The 21252-nt window shown below is 51.2% G+C and overlaps 1 protein-coding gene across 9 annotated transcripts in view; it reads left to right on the forward strand.

The window, feature by feature from the left end:
* LOC111145172 (sushi, nidogen and EGF like domains 1) overlaps positions 1–21252 on the forward strand; it is an 82094-nt gene that overhangs the window by 58771 nt on the left and 2071 nt on the right. For 2 of the 9 annotated variants that reach the window (XM_022499903.1, XM_022499895.1), the window contains exons 21-30: positions 294–477; positions 2021–2133; positions 2924–3205; positions 4359–4503; positions 4586–4668; positions 6228–6341; positions 13443–13559; positions 14147–14234; positions 18387–18470; positions 19529–19572. In XM_022499903.1, the coding sequence (XP_022355611.1) occupies positions 294–477; positions 2021–2133; positions 2924–3205; positions 4359–4503; positions 4586–4668; positions 6228–6341; positions 13443–13559; positions 14147–14234; positions 18387–18470; positions 19529–19565 (1247 nt within the window). In that variant the 3' untranslated portion in view covers positions 19566–19572. Of the gene's footprint in view, positions 1–293; positions 478–2020; positions 2134–2923; positions 3206–4358; positions 4504–4585; positions 4669–6227; positions 6342–13442; positions 13560–14146; positions 14235–15960; positions 16067–18386; positions 18729–19528; positions 19573–21252 lie in introns of those variants that run through there. The other 7 variants (XM_022499928.1, XM_022499918.1, XM_022499885.1 and 4 more) reach the window with 5 other exon arrangements.

The raw sequence follows: 21252 nt of genomic DNA on the forward strand, positions 1-21252 counted from the left end.
GGTCCCATGGTCCATGTGTCCCAAGGGCCCCACCCCACAGCCTCAAGACCGCAGTCCTCTGGTGAAGCTGCCTGCACCCCTACTCCAGGCTGGAGCCTATCCGGTTGACCCTAGTCCCTCTGTGGCTGAAGGCCGCAGCCAGCAAGCACAGATGGGTCAGCGCCTCGCTTGGACCCCTCTCGGTGACCCCCCACCCAGCACACTTCCTGAGTCCTGTCTCATGGTCTCAAGCACCTGCCCTCCCCCAGAGTGAGGAGGTGCCATCACCAGCTAAGGGGCCTGTTGCCCCCCAGGACCCCGCCCAGTTGAGGGCCTCGAGGTCACCAATGTGACAGCCAGCACCATCTCAGTGCGGTGGGCTCTGCACAGGATCCGTCATGCCACTGTCAGTGGCGTCCGTGTGTCCATCCAGCATCCTGAGGCCCAGGAGGACCAATCCACTGATATGGACAAGAGTGTGGACAGGTTCACATTTGGGTAAGAGCAGGGGACCGGCCTTCCCTTCCCTCGGGGCTCTAGGACTTCCTTCCTTCTCCCTCTGTGCCCCTCCCCTGCCGTTCCCCACCTTCCCCGCCCACCTTGAGAAGCAGGGGTGTGTGTGCGCCTCCTGTGTTTCACAAGCACCTGCTCAGCCCTGACAAGCAGAGCTCCCCTTTGTTCCGGCCCTTAGTCCTGCCTCTCCCCGTCACAGGTGCTGCCAGACAGGTGTTTGAAAGTGCCCAACAAAGCAGGGACACTCTAAAACTTGGGGTTCATGTCTCCCGCACAGATAATGAAACCAAGCCACCCAGAAAGTGGTACAGGGCTATCCTAGCCGGAGTCACGCAGGCCCCTCTGAAAGGGAGACATAGGGCACCCCTACACTTGTCTTAAATTTTTATATTGTTCAAATTGTATGTTAGAACCTTAAAGTAGGCATGTAAACATCTTATGTTTACTTATTACAAATACAACGAAACTACAAAGTCAATACAACTCACATGAACATCAGTCATTGAGACTGGCTGAGGATTGAAGTAAATGCTGGAATGGCCCCACGGTGAAGGCTCAGACTTCACAGCCTCGGCCCACTCGGGTTCGCCAGCCAGTGAGGCTTCTGACTCCTGCTGGAGGGGGGTGCTGGAAGACAGGAGAGTGGGGGAGGGAGACTGGCTGGGGAATCTGTGCCTGCCAGTTGAGGAAACCTCCACCTAGTCAGCTGTGCCTCTGACCTCAGACGCCCAGGTCTGCTCTGTGGGGACTGCCCACTTCCAAGGACTGGTGTGACAAAAACGCACATGAGGCCCTGGTGACTGAGTCAGGGTCCCCAGGACCACCCATGACTCACTAGGGCCCCCCCAAACTCAGCAGAGGCTGTGCTACCAGCTGGGATTCACAAGAGAGAAATAGTGCAACGCACAGGAAGGGAGAAGTCGGTGGGCCAGGGGTGAGCTTCCAGGGCCCTTCCCAATGGAGTCACACAGGCCACCAGCAGGCATGACGATGTGTGAGGTGCTGTTTTCAGGGGAGCCTGTGAGAGACGCAGCACCCAGGGTTTTTATCGGGGGCTGGGCATGGGGCACCCCCACCTGTTGTCAATTCGGGGTACCCAGGAGGAAATGGGTGCTTAGCATGAACCACACTGCACAGAGCTGTGGGGGCAGCGAGGTCCTCTCATGCACGAGGGTGCTGGGAACTCTGCCAGGAACTCCTGCCGAGGGCCCTGCAGGAGGGCAGTGAGGCCTGCTCCTTGACCCTCTTCTGCATAGTGATCTCCAAGTGCCCTTTTCTGGCCTCTCCTGCCTGAACACCGGCCTCTGCACCACAGCCATCCCGGGCAGGTGTGAGCCATTCTTGACCCTTGCCCTGTACTAGACAGAGACAGATCAGGGAGTAGTTCCCACGTGAGGAACCCACAGGTCTCAGTCCACAAATCTGGTCATTCAGGAGCCCGCCTGCAGGATCACCCACAGCTAGGCCCGCCTGTGTGGAAGCAGTTACAGTCTGGCAGCAGAGCCTCTCCCTGCCCTCCCACCCACAGGTCCCTGCTGCCAGGAAGGAGATACACCATCCAGGTGACTGCCCTCAGCGGGCTTGGGGGACAGGAGCCTCCCACTGAGAGCCTGGCCTCGACCCCACTGCATGTGTGGACTCGTGAGTACACAACCTCTGGTCTTGTGGGACCTTTGCAAGCTCTCACCTCCCTCCAGCCAAGTCCTACCAAAGTGGCCCTGGCACCCCATAGGTCCCTTCCACAGGTGCCAGGAAGGGCAGGCATCCCAGGAAGCCCAACACCCAAAGGCTCCTGAGCGAAAGGCCAGAGGGCATGCAGGTGATGTCCACAGTGTCCACTCTCTGGTCTTCAGGGTATCTGGTGGGGAGGAGGCCTGGCCCTCACCACCCCTCCCACCCCAACATGGAAGGGGCCAGTGTGTCTTGTTGTCCACACCAGAGGGACCCGTGAACAAGGGGGGTGTGTGGTAAGGAGGAAAGATCTGGCAGAGTCTAAGTTCCAGGTTCCAGGACAGCCCAGCTGGGGTAGGCACATGGACAGCCCATGGCGGGGTGGGGGAGTGTGGTGAGGGCCGGTTCAAGTCCTGGCACTGACCCTGAGTGCTGGGACCCTGGCCCACTGCCTGCCTGCCTGGCCCCCTCCCACACCCCAGAGGAGGGTGCACATGGCCGGGCTTAGGCAATCAAAAGGAGAACACGCTGATAGGCTGCGCAGGCCTGGGACCTCCATGGCTTCTTCCCGGCAGCATGCTGGGGAGTCTCTCGGGCAGAAGGAGGTGCTGCTGCAAACACCCCTCTACACCACCCTTTAGGACTGTAAGGTTGTCCATCATGACCACACGGGGCTTCCGGGAGACTTCAGCAGTCGTGTCAGATCTTTAAACTTGGTGGTGGCCCCTTTCACCTCCCTTCCCTGCTCCGTGCCTATCAGGGCCCCTGCCGCCAGCCAACCTGACGGCCACCAGAGTCACAGCCACCTCTGCCCATGTGGTCTGGGACATCCCCACTCCCAGTACCTTGCTGGAGGCGTATGTCATCAACGTGACCACCAGCCAGAGCACCAAGAGCCGCTACGTCCCCAACGGGAGGCTGACGTCCTACACGGTGCGGGACCTGCTGCCAGGACGGCGCTACCAGCTATCAGTGACCGCCGTGCAGAGCGCTGAGGGTGACCAACTGCACAGTGAGCCTGCTCACCTCTACATCATCACCTGTAAGTATGGCCCTGCCAGCGATGGTGGGGCAGGGATGGCACGCAGGCCAGGCCTTGCGGTCTCTTCAGGACTGATGGGGCCATGAAGGTGGCCCAGCCCCTCGTGCTCACTGTGGGCCCCCAGAACAGCAGGCTGGGCTGCCCTCCTTGGGGTATGGCATCCTTGCCCAGGAGATAGCTCAGCCCCAGGACCTGCATGGTCGACACCATCCTAGGAACATCAGATAACCACAAAGCAGGACTGTGTTCACACGGGAGAATTTGGGGGTATGAAAATCAGTGGGGAAGGAAGAATTCATGGACAGTCAGTGCAAGGTCCATGCACTAGGAATTTGTAAACATAAGCATATCCCTCCTCACCCTGTCCCCAGGGAGTGGCCTCGCAGCCAGGCCTGACCCACGAGGAGCCTCTGGACAGAAAGATGGGAGAGAGGGTCAGGATGGGCATGGGGAGGGGTGGCCTGGGAGAGGTAGGAAGAGAGACCCACGTGGACACACAGAGGGAGGAAACAGCTGAGGAGCACAGAGCCTCAGGCCACACTAAGGATGTGGTCTGCTCCCCAGCGCACTGGAGGCCCATGGAGTCCTAGCAGGTCCTGCATGACCCTGTTGCCATGCTGGAGCCCGGAGAAGGTGCTGTAGGGAGAGGGTGCATCTAGACAGACGCTGCGGAGAGGGCAATGGGGTGAAACGAGTGTGCAGGGAGGCAGATAGTGGCTGGGGCAGAACAGAATTCCCGAGAGAAGATACATGGGCACCATGCAAGAGGGTCAGACCCTATGCAGCTACAGCCATACCTGCCCAAGGGAGGGCTAGGGGCACAGTTAGGAGACAAGGACCCACAGAGAAGCCTAATCCTCACTCTCTGGGCATGTGGGGGTGTCCTGTCAGGTCCGAGTGGCTGGCCATGCCCTGCAGGTGGAGATCCTGGGCCTAGGGTGGGCTGGACGAGCTGGCTCTCTGACTCCTGGGATGGGATGCAGGGGGTGGGCAGGGAGCAGGGCTTGGGCTTGCTAGAAAGCCACAAACCCACGAGGTCCCACAAAGCCACCAAGAGGCCTCGGGGCCACACACACTGTCTCCAGTGCTCCCCTCTAAGAGGCCTGGCGGGACCAGCCTCATGCAGCCACCCACTCCTCCCACCCACCTGCAGCCTCGAGGGACGGCGCTGACAGACGCTGGCACAGGGAGGGACTGCATCCCCGAGTGCTCAGAAACAGACCCCCGCCTGCACGCCTGCCAGAGCTGCGCCTGCTCAGTGACCGCGACGCGCCTGAAACCCAGACCCCGGCCCCCAGGTGCAGCCTCGGCCATCCCCCCAGAGCGCGTGGCCCCAGGCATGCACTCTATGGCGGTGACCCATGGTGACTCCCTTGGCAGGTTCTCAGAACTGGTGGACGGCAGAGGGCGAGTGAGTGCCAAGTTTGGGGGCTCGCCTGGCAAATCGGTCACCGTGAGATCGCGTGAGTGCCTCGGCCAGCCTCAGGGGCCTCACTGCCACCTCCTCAGGCCCATGTCCCCAGCATGATAAGGGATGAGGCCCCTAACACCTGGGCTTAAAGACTACCCCAAGCACCGGATACCACCTCCAACAGGAACGCAGCAAAACGCAGGCCCTTGCAACTGCACAGGCTCACAGGGGCCATCCCGATATGGCAGAATGGTTTGAAGTGCAGGCTGTTGGCAGGGCTCAGGGTCAGGAGGAGGTTTGAGGCGCAGAAGCTGGGCTTGCCAAGCTGGGAGTCCCAGTGTAGCTTAGCGAGCAGGAAGCAAGAGAACGAAGTACCATCTAACTCCTTGCTACTCAAAGTGAGGTCCTCAGACCAGCAGCACCAGCCTCGCCCAGGGGGCTTCTAGATGGGCAGGATCCCACCCAGAGCTGTGCAGTTGGAATCTGTGTTTAATAAGAAGCCAAGTGATTGGCACGCATGTTACAGTCTACAGACTGCACCTCTGTCACATAAGAGACTGTGTCCCAGGTTCAGATCCTGCTCAACCTGAACTAATGGACCACCTGTGGCAGACCAGCAGGCCACTCTGCCTGGCCCTAGCACCACAGGGCATGAGCGCTGGGTTGAGATGGCCTGGCCCCTTCCCACATGGTTTAGCAGGAGGGGTTGGGCTAGAAGGTGTTCCCCAAGACTGTAGCACAGCAGGCCAGGGGCTGCATGCCCAGGGGCTGCCCCTGCCCTCAAGGCCCTTGGGACCCTAGGCAGGGCAGCCCAGGCCTCATCCTCACCTGTAAACCAGGTCCTGTTCTCACAGAATTCCCTGGCACAGAACCTAATTACCAGTTTAGTGAGAATTCTCAACTAGCACAAACATTCCCAGGCCAGAGAAGAAAAGGGACAGTGATGAGTAGGTGTGGGCATCACAGCCCCCGTGACCAGCAGAGAAGGAGCAGAAGGGCTCACCAGACATGATGACCAGGAAGAGGTGTCTAGGAAGCTGGGCAGGCTGGGCTGTGACCCAGACACCCTCCTAAAGCCACAGAAGCAATCATAAAAAGCCCAAGCGTGCAGGCAGGGACCCCACAGAGAAGCTGACTTGCATTTAGGGTTGGCCAAGTGCAAGGTCTGCCTGAGGGTAGATGTAGAGGGAAGAGGCACCACAGCCCCAAGAAGCAGGGGTGGAGGGAGCAGAGAGTGGAATTTGACCATAAGAAGGATAGCACAGCATCAGCCACCTGGAAGGATGGGGCCATTGGGTCAGATAGGACATTTCGCCCAGGCTCAGGCCACCGGTGACCTTCACCAAAGCAGCTCTGAGTTTCAGCAGGAGGGTTAGGGCTGGCCCCCACCTGGAGAAAAGTTATCCTGCTAAAGGCAGCTCTGGGGCCCAGGGGACTCTGCCCCAATGGTGGGGATGGTCAGCAGATGAATGGGCCACACCAAGCCCTTAACACAGCAATCTCTATACCCCAAGGGAGAGAAGCAGCTCTAGAAGGCAGCCCAAGAACAATCCTGGGCATGAGGCAGCAAGCTGTGGGGTCAGCACACTGGAACATTCTGATTTCTCCTAGAACCCACGGCTCCGGTGCAGCTTGAAAACATGGAGGAGGACCCGAAGCAGGTGCCTGAGCAGGTCAGCCTGGCCCTCCAGCTTCCTGAACACCGCAGTGACAAGGATGGGGAAAGTAAGTCAGCAGGCGTGGACTTTCAGAGCTGACCATCCTAGGGGGGCCTTAAGGGCCATAGGTGGGGGTGGGGGGGCACCCATAATGAAGAAATGGCAGACTGAGAGCTGCCCAAGGAGCAACAAAGCTGGTCATTCTGGAAAGGGTGGGGTGAACCAGATGACGCTTTTACAGACAAGGAACAAGCCTGGAAAGCAGAGCCGCCAGACTACCCAGGTCTGCCTTGGAGGGACTGGCCCTCCATTGCAGAGATGGCCCCTCCTTCCCTCCACGTAAAGCTGAGCTCACCCCGTACATCTCCACAGAGGAGATGTGCAGCAGATGTGCAGGTGGACATGGAGGGGCAACCACTGAGTGTGTTCCACACAGAGGGTAGCCGGGCAGACCCATGCTCAGCGTACAGGGCCAGCAGGGCCTTGCTGGGCACACGGGGCACGGGCCTGTCTGGAAAGACCCACCCCTGCAGGGTGCAGCAACACCCCTGCAGGACATTCTTACAGGGCATTTCCCCTTTGGGCATGTGTTCCTTACACCAACTCAGACTCTGGCTCTACCTTCCCTCCTTGCTCTAACCCTTCGGGCTCTGGCCCTCCAGGGACAGTTCTTCTAGGACCCAGTGGTTCAGACTCTGCTCGCGTAACAACCAGACCACAGGGAAGGCAGGATACTTGCTAAGGGTGAGGCAAGTGCCCAGGATGTCCCATCTGAAGATACATGCCACCTGCAGACCTGCCCCAGGCTACCCAAGGACAGAGGCATCAGGAGAACCTGCGCTGGAGAGTGTGGTGGCAGACAGTGGCCCCAGCAAAGCCACAGCCAGCAGGCTCCCCTCGTGGTGCAAGGCCTGGAGCGGGGGCTGGACCTGGCGAGCAGCAAGAGTCGGATGCAGCCAGGGAATGATTCTGTTAGTTAAGGTGGGGTTCAGAGTAAATGTTGCCATTGCCTCATAAGTGAGAAAAGCACATGTTTCATTGGACAGTTTGTGTTGTTAGCCCTCCCCAATATTAGACATTTCATTTCCTAAAACTCAGGAACTAGTGGGATGTGAATGACCTCTCCTGGGTGCCTTCTGGAGGAGAGGTTCAAGGTGGTACCAGACTGGCCCCAGATGTCCCTGTAGTCTGCAGTGTTTGCTAACGTAAGGTATGCTGGCTGACCAAGGGATGGGCAAAAGTGATTTTAGGTGATACACAGGGGGAAAAAAATCATTAACGGCCCCCAGGTGCACCCAGTGAATCATGGTTTTTTGTTCCTGTTACATCTGATATGGGTCCATGACAGCACCTTTTATTTAGTTTAGTAAGTTAGCATTTTTTTTTTTTTTAGTAAGTTAGCTTTTGATAAGATAATGGCCTTTAGATCTGGAACCCATGAACTAGAACATGAGTAGGAACTCGTATCTTGCTGTTGTCCCCCTGTTTACCTCGAGCCTGGATTTCGTGTTTACGGTCCCTTTGCTCTGCTGTAGGGTGGGCAGTGAGGAAGAGGGCTCTCGCTACATATCCACGTGTGCCTGAACAACTGTAGGTTTCTTGTTACAAGGTGAGAGCCTGGCTGTTTACAGCCTCCCTGACCTGTGTTCTCGCTGCATGTCTGCAGTGAAGCTGATCAGTGCTGCTGTGTGTAGACACAGCTCGCTTATTCCCAACTGAGCATCTGGTCTGTCAGTAACCTCACCATGGCCTCGTCTGCTCAGCTCAGATGGTTCCTGGGCCACTCTGTTCTTCTTACATATGTCTTCGGGCACGTGTGCAATACAGATACTAGGGCATAGGATGTATGAAAGCCCCAGTCACAAGAAGACACTAAATTGTTTTCTAAGTGGGGACATCAGTTGACAGTTGTCCAGCCATGATCAAGAGATGTGGTTAATCCAGTCTCTCCAGACCTGATCTTGCTGGGTTTCCAGATCCTGCCAGCAGCATGGGTGTGAAGGGCGCCCTTTGGGATCTGGATTTGTGTCTCTTGGATGCTGATACAATCAAGCATCTTTCATTCGTATTGACCAAAGGCTCTGGGTCCACTGCTCTGATCCACTGTTTGGACTTCCTAGAGCCAACACCAGGGGTTTCAATGGCACTATGTTTAGGGAGGTTTGCCATCCCGCAGTGTCACCTGCTCTTGGTCTTCTATAAAAGTTTACAATCATCTTATCAAGTCCCATCAAAGTACTTACTGGTACTTTACATGGCCAAATGTTTGAGGCCCTATATGCCTAAAAATATTTAGTAGCTCTCACGTTTGAAGGGCAGTTGGAGTGGGTATAAAATTCGAGGTTCAGAGGTCCTCTACCTTCAGTTCTTCAAATACTTCCCTTGTCATCTTCTGTCCGGTGTTGCTCTCCATGTGTGTCAGTCTTGCTCTTGTTTCCTTGTAGGGTATCTACCTATTTTCTCTGGGAGCTATTAGACTTTTCTTTCTCATGGAAACGAGGATCTCCAGAGAGCCCTAGACACCCAAAGAGCACAATTAACACTCTTGACTGGCGTTTTCTCATCAAGCAACTCCCAGGTTAAGGCCGGACCTTTGGTATGCCACAGCTCATGGTAGCTCATGGAGAGGAGGAGGGTTCCCAAGATTATATATAACCTGCCAACCATGGAGATCTGGAGTGGACACTAAGACTAGTCAAATTCTTCCTGTTTTCCCCAATCCTCACCCCAAAAGGGCTTTGGAACTCTCCTGGTTTTATCCCCTGGACACCAGAGGCAGGTAGTTTCCATCCTTGGCCAACAGCAGGCAAGGACAGAACTTAAACCTCTTTACTCTGTAACTTATTGTCACATAGGAGCCACCCACTGCCACCACTCCAGACTGCAGCCATATCCCTGTCTCCTACCCTATTCAAAACAGCCATCTCTGTTTTGTTTGTTTTTGTTTTTACTTTAACGGGCATGCATGTTACAACAAACTCAGACTTAGGGGGGCTGACTTCACAGGGTGAGGCTATAGTGGGCAGTGCCCTGGGAGAAACCCCACTGCTGCAGGAACTGCAGGCTTCAGGCCTCAGCTGCCCACGAGTGGAACAAATTATCAGTCAGACTCTGCAGCCTGGTGTCCCAGTTACAAAGGGTGAGGACTGCTGGCACAGGCTCACAGGTTCTAAATACCCCTGCACACTGCCATGTTCTGTAAGGTTGTCATAAAATATCTCTGGACAATTGTTTATAGTGTCTAAATTCCATGTCCTATTTGACCCCCTATTGTCAAAACTTACTACAAAGCAATGGTAATCAGGTCAGTGAGAAACTGGCAGAAGGACGGACTTACGATGAATAGAATTGAGTCAAGAAATAAACCCATACATCTGTGGTCAACTGATCTCAACAAGGGTCCAAGACCATTCAATGGAGGAAGGGAACACTGGATATCTACATGCAAAAGAAATGAAGTCAGACCCCTACCTCACACCATATACAAAATAAACTCAAAACAGATCAAATACCTAAATCTAACAACTGAAACTATAAAACTCTTAGGAAAAGACATGTGTAAATCTTCATGACCTTGAGTGTGGCAAAAGATTTTAGATATGATACCAAAAGCATGAGCAACAAAAGAGAAAAAAAAAACACTGTTTAAAGTTTTTTGTGCTTCAAAGGATGCCATCAGGGAGTGAGAAGGCAACCCAGAGAATGAGAGAAAATATCTGCAAATCATATACCTGAAAGACATTTGTATGTAAAATATATAAGTAACTCATGTGACTGAATAAAAGGAAAATAACCCAATTAAGAAATAGGCAAAGTATCTGAACACTTGTTTCTCCAAGGAGGATACACAAATGGCCAAGAAGCCCATGAAAAAGATGACTGACATCATCAGTCATCAGGGAAATGCTAATCAAGACCACAGTGAGATGCCACTTCACAGCAGCTAGGATGGCTCGAATGAAGAGATGCAGCGAGCACAGTGAGGATGTGTAGAAGCTAGAACTACAAACACTGCTGGTGGGAATGCAGAGTGGTACAACTGCTTTGGGGTAAACGAGAGTCTGGTCATTCCTCAAAGAATTAAACACAGAGTTATCATATGACCCAGAAAATCCCTAGGTATATACTCTTAGGTATGTATATACCCAAGAGACATGAAAACAGATGCCCACACAGGGACTTGTACATGAATTTTCGTAATAGCATCATGCACCATTGCCAAAAGATGGAAACAACCAAAATGTCCTCCAACTAATGAATGGATAAACAAAACAAGTCTATCCACACAATGGACCATTATCCCACCATATGAAGTACTGACACAGGCTATAAGATAAGATGAACCTTGAAAACATCATAAGTAAAAGAAGCTAGTCGCAAAGGACTCCATATGATTCCATTCTTATGGAAGTCCAGAATAGGGAAATCTACAGTGACAGGAAGTAGATCAGTGGTTGCTTGGCACTGAGGGTGGGAGTGAGGGTACGGAGAGTGACAGCTAAAGGGTAGGCAGTTTCTTTCCAAAATGATAAAAACATTCCAAAATTGACTACTGTGATGGATGCACATATCTTTGAATATGTTAAGAACTTAAAATGGGTGAATTATATGGTATTTAAGTTCTATCTCAACAAAATGGTTTTTAAAATGTCATGTGTCAAAGGTATCCCCTTTGTATATGAAAGTGGTGAAGGGAAATATAAATATACCTATTTTCTTGTATTTAAAAGAAGTAAAACTAATAAAAAATGGTTATATGAGGAAGGAAAGAACAAGGAAGTAAAAGTATGGAGATGGATGCTAGACTTCTCTGAATGTATCTCTGTATTTTAGATTTTAGAACCAAGGAGAAATTTTTTCATGACACACATAAAAAGCAACACCTAAAAATTGAAAAGAAACTGCAATAAACTCAGTTCTCCTGTTGATGGCATAACCACACAGGAAAAAGGTATCTCAAGTGATTTTAAAAATAGCCTTCTAGTCATTCATTCCTAGAGGGATATATTCTAATAACTTATTACAAGGATTGCAAGAAATTTAAAGTGGCACTCAAAGCTCTTAATGCTCGTAGTAATGCTGGTAATTTTTTTAGAACTGTTACAAGTACGTTGTGGGTAATGAAAATAATTGCATCAATGTTACCAAGATTTTCATTGTAAAGAGACACAATATAAAATCAAGGAAGTTAAAGGGTGCCTGGGTGGCCCAGTCGGTTGAGCATCTGCCTTCAGACGCTCAATAATCTTAGGGTCCAGGGATCGGGCCCCACGTGGGGCTCCTTGCTGAGCGGGGAGTCTGCTTCCTTTTCTGTCCCCCGCATGCTCATTCTCTCTCAAATAAAATCTTTTTAAAAATTTTTAAATTTTTTTTTTTTAAATCAAGGAAGCAAAGGCCTGTGTTTCCCTTAACCATTGATATAAATTCACAATTTGATTGTATTTATTCTAAAATCTAAGTTCCTAGTTCTACTAAAAAGTCCCCAGGCACTGACCCCCCCAGGAGCAGTAAGCACCTCAGGCACCCAGACTATGGGCTCTAGATGCCCAATAAAAGGAACCAGAGGTCTTTGAGAAGTGGCTGATTCAAAGCCTGAAGCAGAATATGGACAAAATGTGCCCAGGACATACTTGTAAAACAATCAAGCTTTTCAAAAACAATAGGGATCTTGTCTAAAGGGCACAGGAGTCAACCTGGAAGACTCCCACAGGCTTAGGATGGGTACCTGGGGCATCAAAAAGACTAATGGCAGCAGCCAACTGACCCCCATCAAATATGTAAGAATCTGAGTTCATGATAACGCTCAAAGAAAGCACAATGTGGGGGCGCCTGGGTGGCTCAGTGGGTTAAGCCTCTGCTTTCGGCTCAGGTCATGATCCCAGGGTCCTGGGATCGAGTCCCGCGTCAGCCTCTCTGCTCACAGGGAGCCTGCTTTCCCCCTTCTCTCTCTGCCTGCCTCTCTGTCTACTTGTGATCTCTGTCTGTCAAATAAATAAATAAAATCTTTAAAAAAAAAAAAAAAAAAAAAGCAAGCACAATGTGCTGGTCCCTAGAGCTGGCTGGGGACCAATGCTTACTTTCTAAGTGTACAAATAAAGGACAGGAATGAAGCATTTGTCTGGCCTTGCCTGGATGGATTATAATTCAGGGTGACCAGGTGGTGGGCAAGGGAAAAAAGGTCTTCATAGAAGACTTTCTGGCTAGAGAGACAGAAGAGTGACAGGCTGGGTTAGATGATGGATGTGTGACCTAGACTCAAGATCTCTGTGGCTGCTCAAGCCATCAGGTGCAGAGCCTATCAGAATTTCCTCCTGGATTAATCAGGCTGCCAATGCTAAACTCACAATCAGTTCTCACATCGCTAAAACTGGAACTGGAGACCTGTCGCGCCTCCTGGAGTGGCTAAAGGGTGAAGCGGTCTTGCAAAGACTGCTTGAACCTGAATCCTATCAAGCCCCTCTCTCTGATCATCAATTTACAGAAAATGTGGAGATGGGGGATGAGTTAATGCTACAAGAAAGCATTAGGTAAAATCCAGGAGGGGGATTCTATAGGACAAATGACCTGGTTTCTTTAAGGGGGGGGGGAATAAATGCAGAGGGAAGGAAAATGAAAAGTTACAGATTAAAAGAGAGACACATCAAACTATGGCAGTGGGTACTTAAGAATCCTAATGAGATCAGACCACTGGAAATGACATTTTTTTTTCTTAAATTTATTTGACAGACAGAAATCACAAGTAGGCAGAGAGGTAGGCAGAGAGAGAGGAGGAAGCAGTCTCCCCGCTGAGCAGAGAGTCCGATGCGGGGCTCGATCCCAGGACCCTGGGATCATGACCTGAGCCGAAGGCAGAGGCTTTAACCCACTGAGCCACCCAGGTGCCCCTGGAAATGACATTTTTAAGATGATCAGGGAAAGCTGAACAAGGATTGCAATTTCTTATGGTACTAAGGAGCTACTGCTGATTTCACAATAACAGAGTTGTGCTTATATAAAAGTTTGTCAAGTCTGTATGTATTAGATACTTGCTGTATTTATAGGTGAAATGGTTTCTGTGAACTGCTTTGAAATTCTTTAACAAGAGAAAGAGAGGGGCACAGAGAAATGGGAATGCTAATAGGCTGCCTTCTGGAGTCCTGACAACTAACTGCTCATGGCCTGTTCACAGACACCCCTGGGAACTGTTCAGAAAATCCCTGTCAGAATGGAGGCACCTGCGTGCCAGGTATGGACACCCACAGCTGTGACTGCAACCCAGGGTTCAAAGGCAGACGCTGTGAGCTTGGTAAGTCGGGGACCACTCCCTCCTGTGGGGACCACAGGGGCCTATGCCTCAAGACACCTGTCACAACAGGCTGTGCTAGGCCTACTAGAGTGGGTTTGCCACAAGGACCTCAAACTTCAAGATGCCAGGACAGGGGCCCAGCCTCAGTGCCCCAGACTTCCGAATGCCCAGGTAGGGATATTCAGAGGCAGTGAGCCACTCAGCCTCTCACCGCCCCGAAGCTGCCCAGACAAGCAGGGGGTCTGGGGGCAGCCAGAAAGCAAGGGACATGGAGCGCCCCATAGCCGGAGGTGGGTGCAGGGGGCTCTTTGCTTTGGGGGCCAGACATGGTGGTAAGACGGAAAGAGCCACAGGCCTCCCTCCCTAAGAACGTGGGACTGAGGATGGGAGGTGGGTGGACAAAAGCCCCCATACCAGCTGCACCATCCTGCGGCCTGTCAGACTCCTCCCAGCCCTAAGGGAAAACAGCCTGGGGACTTCCGGGACTCAAGCACCCCACAGTTGCAGGAAGGGCACCCTCCTGGGGTGCAGAAGAGCACTTGCTCAGCATGGCGCTCCTGTAAGCCCCTTTTCCTTTGTGCCGGCAGCCTGTAAAAAGGTGCCCCAGCCCTGCACTCGGCTCTTCTCAGAGACAAAGGCCATGCCGGTCTGGGAAGGAGGCGCCTGTCACCACATGTAAGTTTCTTTCCTGATTTCACCACATTCGTGGGAAATTCTTGACTTCCAGAGAAGTGCCTTCATGAAGTCCAATTCACCCACACGCACAAGAACTGAGGAGCTCTAGGGGTCGTGGTGATATAAGGGCTCGTACCCCTTCCCTCCAGCTGATGAATCAGGAAACTGAGGCCCTGAACCTATGCAGGGAACGCCAGTCTCCTGGCTGAGCCCTGGGACCTTCCTTTCCCACACCCTCAAATGGCATCAGTCCCTCTCCAGTGGATGGCAGGGCCACGAGTACATCAATGCCAGCAAATGACATTCCTCTCCTCTCTGCCTCAGAGCCCCCTGGAAAGATCAACAACAGCACAGGAGAACTTGAGTCTTCACCCTGCCATTAAGTCATGACATTCATGCCTCAGTTTCCCCATCTGTAAAATGGGCTGTACAGGGAAAGCTTGCCTAGTTCACCATGTAGGACCTTCCTTATTAACACTCTGTGACTCTGTGGTTCACACTTATAATATATTCAGTCAGCATATTCTTATCAGCCCCTACTGTGTGCCAGGCACAGCTCTAGACACTTCAGCACATGGCAGTGAGCAGAACTGGCCAAAGCCCTGCCCTTGCAATCTGTACACCCTGGACATGGGAGGCAGAACACAGGGAGCAGAAGGACGTTACACAGTGTTCTAGAAAGTGGTCAGGGCTGGGGAAAAGGAAGAGATGAATAGGTGGGCAGAGAAGAGCCAGGGTTGGGGACAGGGAAGGCCAGCTGCAGCATTCAAAAGGGTGTCGGGAACTCTCATAGAAACATTGAACAGACATGGAGGGGATATCTGAAGGAAGAACCTTCCAGAAAGTCAAATTGTCAGCTGCCAAGGCCCAAGATCAGGAGCATGTCTGCTTGTCTGAGGAGCAGCAAGGAGGCCAGTGGGGCTGGAGGAGACCAAGGGGGAGCAGTGGTTGGGTAGGGCAGGGAGAGCCCAGCAGGGCTTTGGAGGCCCTTGGAAGGATTCTAGCATATGTTCTTTTGAAATGGGAGCTACTAAGGATGCCGAGCAGAGGAGTGAGCTGTTCAATTTTGTCTGAAGGTCACTCTGAATGGGATGTAGGAAAGCCAGGTAGAAGGCTTGATTTAAACTTGGACATGAAGCCAGACTTAGCACAGAAAAATACATCCTGATCTGCACTGGGCTCTGAGGATCCATGTGCACAGACCATCTGAATTTGGGTTCTGTGGAATGGCAGCCCTAATCCACAGTGCCCCCTATATTCCAACTGTGCCAGTGACCCCAGTGCTTGCTAAGTGACCCACTAGGACCACCAAGCCTGATGACAAGAGTCCAGGCCCCGTCAACAGCTTTTCATACTTTCACTTTAATGCATATGGGTCTGAACATCACTCTTGTATTTGGCACATAGTTGGGTCTTGCTTTATATCTGACATCTCTGATTTTTACTGGAGTGTCTGTACCATTACCTGTTACTATAATGATGATGTGATTGGGTTTAAATCCACCACATTGCTGGGTGCTTTCTATGTGTCCTATCTGACCATTTTTCCTTTATTTCTCTTTCCCTGCCTACTTTGGGATTAATTCTTCCTTAGCCTTCTAATTTGCCAGCATTGTTGGTTCACTGGTTATACTTGTCTGGTTTAACTTTCTAGTGGCTGCTGTGGGATTTGCAGTATACTTTCAACCCCCCACAATATCCATTTGCTGTTGTTCTCTGACCTCAGTGTCCTGGAAGGGATCCTGTAGTAGCGGGCTCCACTTCCCCCTCGTGCACCCAGCTCTTGAAGCCAGATGCGCTACTCACTCATAGTCTATGACCCACATGATATGGTATGTTTGCTCCCCAAAGACAGTTATCTTTGTAAACACTGCCAAGTAGAATGTCTTTTGTTAGTCCGTGTTTACCATTCCCAGCACCTGGCACTCTTTTACAGACCTGAGATGCCCCTGGGTACTACTGGCCTTTGCCTCCAAAACTCACTGTGACTTTTCGTATAGTGCAGGTCTGCCGGTGATGAACCCTCTCTGCTCTGGTCTGTCTGTAAAGGGTTCTGTTTCACCTTCATTTTTGAAGGATTTATTTGCCGAGTATAGAATTCCTGGCTGAGAACTGTTTTTTCTTGGCACTCGGGAGTGCCCGTTTTCTGCCTTGGCATAGCTGTGCTCATTCTCACCTGCGATCGTGTATGCCCCGGCCCATGGCTGCTCTGATGTCTCTTTACTACCATTGCTGGGAAACTAACCATGATGCGCTCTGCCATGGATGTGTATGTGTTTTTGCTCACAAGACTTTGTTAAGCTTCTGTCTCTGCGGCCTTGGTTTTCATCAACTCTGGAAAATTTGGGCCATTAGTTCTTCAGGCATTTTTCCCATCCATTCATTTCTCTCCTCTCCTGCAACTCCAGTCACGCAGGTGTTAGACTGAGGCCACCCTTCTCTCTACTTAGTTGTGCCTTGATTCCACAGCGGGGCCTTCGCATCCTGTGGTCTGTCCTCTGCCCTGCCTTTATAACCTGCCACTAACTCCATTCTGCGAGACCTTCATCTCACTCTGGGTGTTATCATCTCTAGAAATTCCATTTAGTCCTTTCTTGGATCCTCCATTTCTCTTCTCATTGTTTCTTTTTTCCTTCAGATCACTGAACAGGTGGTACCAAATCTTTAACACATGTTTTAAGGGCCTTGTCTGCTGTTCCTGCCATTGCTCTTACCTCTGGGTGTCTAATTACTGTTTGCTGCCTATGGGTCACACTTTCTTGAGGCTTTGTATGAGCCTTTGAATATCTTGTCATTTTTTTTGTTGGATGCTGGACTTTTTAACCTTTTGGTCCTGAATGCTAAGTTTTATGTTTATTTCCCAAAATGTTTCATTTTGTTCTCCAAGATGGTTAATTTTAGTCTGGTCCTTTGGAGGCCTTTTAGGGTGGTTTAACCTTAATTCTGGGTTAATTTTGCTCCACTTCTAAGCCATGGCCTTTCTGGAGTTTCTAGTTCATGAATGGCCTGCAGTAACTCAGCTGTTTAGCTTCTCCGTAGTTCTCCTTGCCCAGCCTCACAGGTTTCTCCCCTATGTGTGCACAGTTTCATCTTCAAAGGGATCCCTGTACTGGCCTCAGGAGCTCTTCCTCTGCATAGCTCCCTCCTCCCCAGTGCCCCACACACTCTAGCTGCCTCTGCCTCCTCAGCTCACTGTGACCCTTGCTTGCCTTCCACCCCACCCTCTCGCCCCCTCAACCACCCTGCAATGTAATCCAGAAAGTGCTTCTGGACCAAACTCTAGGGAGATCACAGAGCTCATTTCATTTGTTTCCCTTCTCTCAAGAAACATAATCTCACACTTTCTAACAACTGAAAAGAACTGCTTTTAATATTTTGCCCAATTCTCTGGTTGTTCAAACTGGGGGGTTAATTCCAAATCCTGTTACTCCCTGAAGACCAAAAGCAGAAGTCTCACCAAAGGCCTTAAATCCCATGGGCTGTCCCAGACTGAGCATGAGTTGGAGCTTTGCCCATCAAACTCCCTGGATCTCTCTTTTCAACAGCTCTGACATTTGAGGGCTTTAACAAGAACAGAAACACTTTCCTGTTCATTACCATCTACAAATTTATGAGAGAAGTAGTATGAGTAATTACCATTCCACACAAAACTGAGGTCTAAGTTCCAGAGACACACTCAAAGGGGACTAATTAATAAATGGGAGGAGGGGCTAGAAGTCTGCACTGTACACATCAAACACCTGCATCTCCAGGGCTCTCCAACTTCTCCAAGAACTACCCTTAGGACCCAGAAGTGACCTTGAGCTGTCTCAAGTCTTCACCGCTGAGTGAACTGTCTCAAGTGGGACATGTCCTCGAAATCTCTTATTTTATCTCTTAATATCATATTTTGTCCACACTCCTCAAAATGTAAACTCAAAATGGATATATCTTATGTAAATCATACCTTAGTGAAGTTAATTTTTTTTTAATTACATGACTTTCATGTTGGACATTTTAACACATCCCTATGAGGTAAAGTTTTAGTAGGAAACTAATAGCCTTTCCGTCAAACACCTGCACAGTGACTGGTGGGTGCAAGTAGCCTAGCTGAAGCAGCTGGGCAACACTCTGCTCTAGTTTCCAGCTTTACACAACTTTCTTGTGACACAGGTACAAAAGAGTCTACAAAGTACACCAGGACATCTGCTTCAAAGAGAGCTGTGAAAGCACAAGCGTCAAGAAAACCCCAAACAGGTGCCATCTCGGGGCGGAGGCCCACAATGTGTCCAGCCTGTAGTGCATAGGGTAGCAGGGCAAGGGGGGCTCGGGACTGAACACTGGGGGGAGCCACAGTCCTGTGGGCCAAGCCAGGCTGTCTTGTCTGTGCAAATTTGTAGCCCTGCATAGCACATACCTGTACATCTGAACACATACAGATCAGTATAGCTGGGCATGGTGGGTGCTGGGGGAGTCACACGGTGGATCATGATGGGTGGGTCACACGGTAGGTGCTGGGAGGGGATCGCACAGTGGGTGCTGGGGGAAGGTCACACGATGGGTGCTGGGAGGGGATCACATGGTGGGTGCCAGAGGGAGGTCACATGGTGGGTGCCGGGAGGGGATCACATGGTGGGCGCCAGGGGGAGGTCACATGGTGGGTGCCGGGAGGGGATCACACGGTGGGCGCTGGAAGGTAATCACACAGTGGATGCTGGGGGGAGGTCACACGCTGGGTGCTAGGAGGGGATCACAAGGTGCGCGCTGGGAGGGGCTCACATGGTGGGTGCTCGGGGTCACTCTGGTGCTAGAATTGGGAAGCATGGAACATTATTGACAGATGCAAGTATATAACTGTATATATAGTATATCTCTATTTTTTACTCGCTCACAGCCAGGTTCTTTCCCCAGAGGGCTCAAGGGAGTCACAGGAATTATTACATAATGTGCTGCATGAATGTGTTGGGGGCCTTCCCAACAGCAGACTACTCACCCCAGTCACTCTGCACAGACCCACTGGGAGCCACACCCCCTAGGGCTCGCATTCCTGAGTGCCTAGGGATGCAATTCAACACCTGCTTGACCTAGCGCGGTACCTGTCTCTTCCACTTTCCTTCTTCTACACCCTGCTTTCATTCCCATGACTTACAGCCAGCCAAGGGGACACACATAGACTAAAATGCTAATCTCTGCATCAGTGTCTCACTGACGGTGCTCCCCAAAATGGAATATATGTGAGGCAAAGACAGGACACCAGCAGGCAGCCTGGGTTCCAGGTATATCTCTTTTTCATAAGCCACCTTTCTCTATTTCAGGAAACACAGTAACAGTCCAACACTGAAGAAATCTTAGGGTACAGGTACGTTCCCCACCACAGCTGGCAGAGCTGCGGGAAAGCTAGAGCGGCTGTCCCAGCATGTGGCCTCCAGGAGGGCTGCTGTCTACTTGGGGAACTCAGCTGTGCCCTCTTTATTACAAACTCCCAGACCAGGAGTTTCAGAATTCCCTGAGGGGGTTAAAATGGGAGAGAAAAAAAAATACCTAAGGCCTCCCAATAGACATAAACCAGGCACGGATGCATTTCCAAGTGGAAATGAGGCCATCTGGGGGTAAGGATGAATCCCACTGACTCCAAGCAAACAGAGAAACCCTTTCCCATCAGCAGCAACAGCTGGCGGTGGGCACAGGGGCTGAGTACTCATGGAGGTGGGACTGAGAAGGGCATCTAGAAGGGGTGGCAGCAGGGGAGGAGTGGGGAGAGGACGGTGGGAGGGGCCCAGGATGCCCAGATATAGGAGTGCAGGGGTTCAAGGGAGGGCCTCCCAGACCCTGAGAATGGCAATCTATCAAAAGAAAAATTGGGGTGTGGGGCCTTGATCACATAACTTTGGAGAAATCCTGAATACTCTCCCACTAGAGAATTCCCAACAGACACAGGAATCCTAAACACTGGAATCCTGAAATGAAAGAAACTTTCTAACTCTATTCCTGCTTAATCTGGCATTTCCCAAAGTCTTCCGGCAACTCAACACCCTCCAACCCTAACCCCCCCCTCAATAAACTCTGTCAAAGTCTTCATTACAGTCAGGGATATACTGGGTTGAATCATGGCGACCCACCCACCACCTGTACTCAGTCTCACATTGAGCGCAGTTTCCTTTCTTTTTTTTTTTTTTAAGATTTTATTTATTTATTTGACAGAGAGATCACAAGTAGGCAGAGAGGCAGGCAGAGAGAGAGGAGGAAGCAGGCTCCCTACTGAGCAGAGAGCCCCATGTGGGGCTCGATCCCAGGACCCTGAGACCATGACCTGAGCTGAAGGCAGAGGCTTAACCCACTGAGCCACCCAGGCGCCCCTCTCTGCGGATTTTTTAAGCAAGTGTTTCATAATTTCAAGGTGCCCGCTTGAGCACAGTTTCTTGTTAGCATGATGTCACAGGGAACAAGGGGGGAACTGAGTTGGCCTAAGGCAGCTTCCACCTTCCACTCCATAAATGAGCCTCAAAGTAGTCCATGTTCCTGGTGCTGAGAGGGCAGTGAGACACCCTGGGGAACAAGCAGCTTCAGGAACAGACTACACTGTCTTATGGGGCTGAGGAGATGAGGAAGAAATGTTACTCAGAACCTATACAAAGAAGCTGAAGCAAAAGAGCTTCACAGATATAGGCTGACCCACATGAAGAACATCTGCACCAGCCAAGCAGGGAAGACTGAGGCTGGGATCTGCGGGGTGTGGCCTTGGCAAATAGCCCCTGAAAGATTTTTCCAAAAGTCTGTGTTCAGGGACGCCTGGGTGGCTCAGTTGGTTAAGCAGCTGCCTTCGGCTCAGGTCATGATCCCAGCGTCCTGGGATCGAGTCCCACATCGGGCTCCTTGCTCATCAGGGAGCCTGCTTCTCCCTCTGCCTCTGCCTGCCATTCTGTCTGCCTGTGCTTGCTCTCTCTCCTTCTCTCTCCCTAAAAAAAAAAAAAAAAAAAACTTTAAAAAAAAAAAAAAAAAAAAAAGTCTGTGTTCAGCTCCTGCATCCTCAAAGACATTA

The sequence above is a fragment of the Enhydra lutris genome, unplaced genomic scaffold, assembly GCF_002288905.1.
Source record: "Enhydra lutris kenyoni isolate GAN:26980312 unplaced genomic scaffold, ASM228890v2 scaffoldscaffold1, whole genome shotgun sequence".
In the NCBI taxonomy this organism is placed as follows: Eukaryota; Metazoa; Chordata; class Mammalia; order Carnivora; family Mustelidae; genus Enhydra; species Enhydra lutris.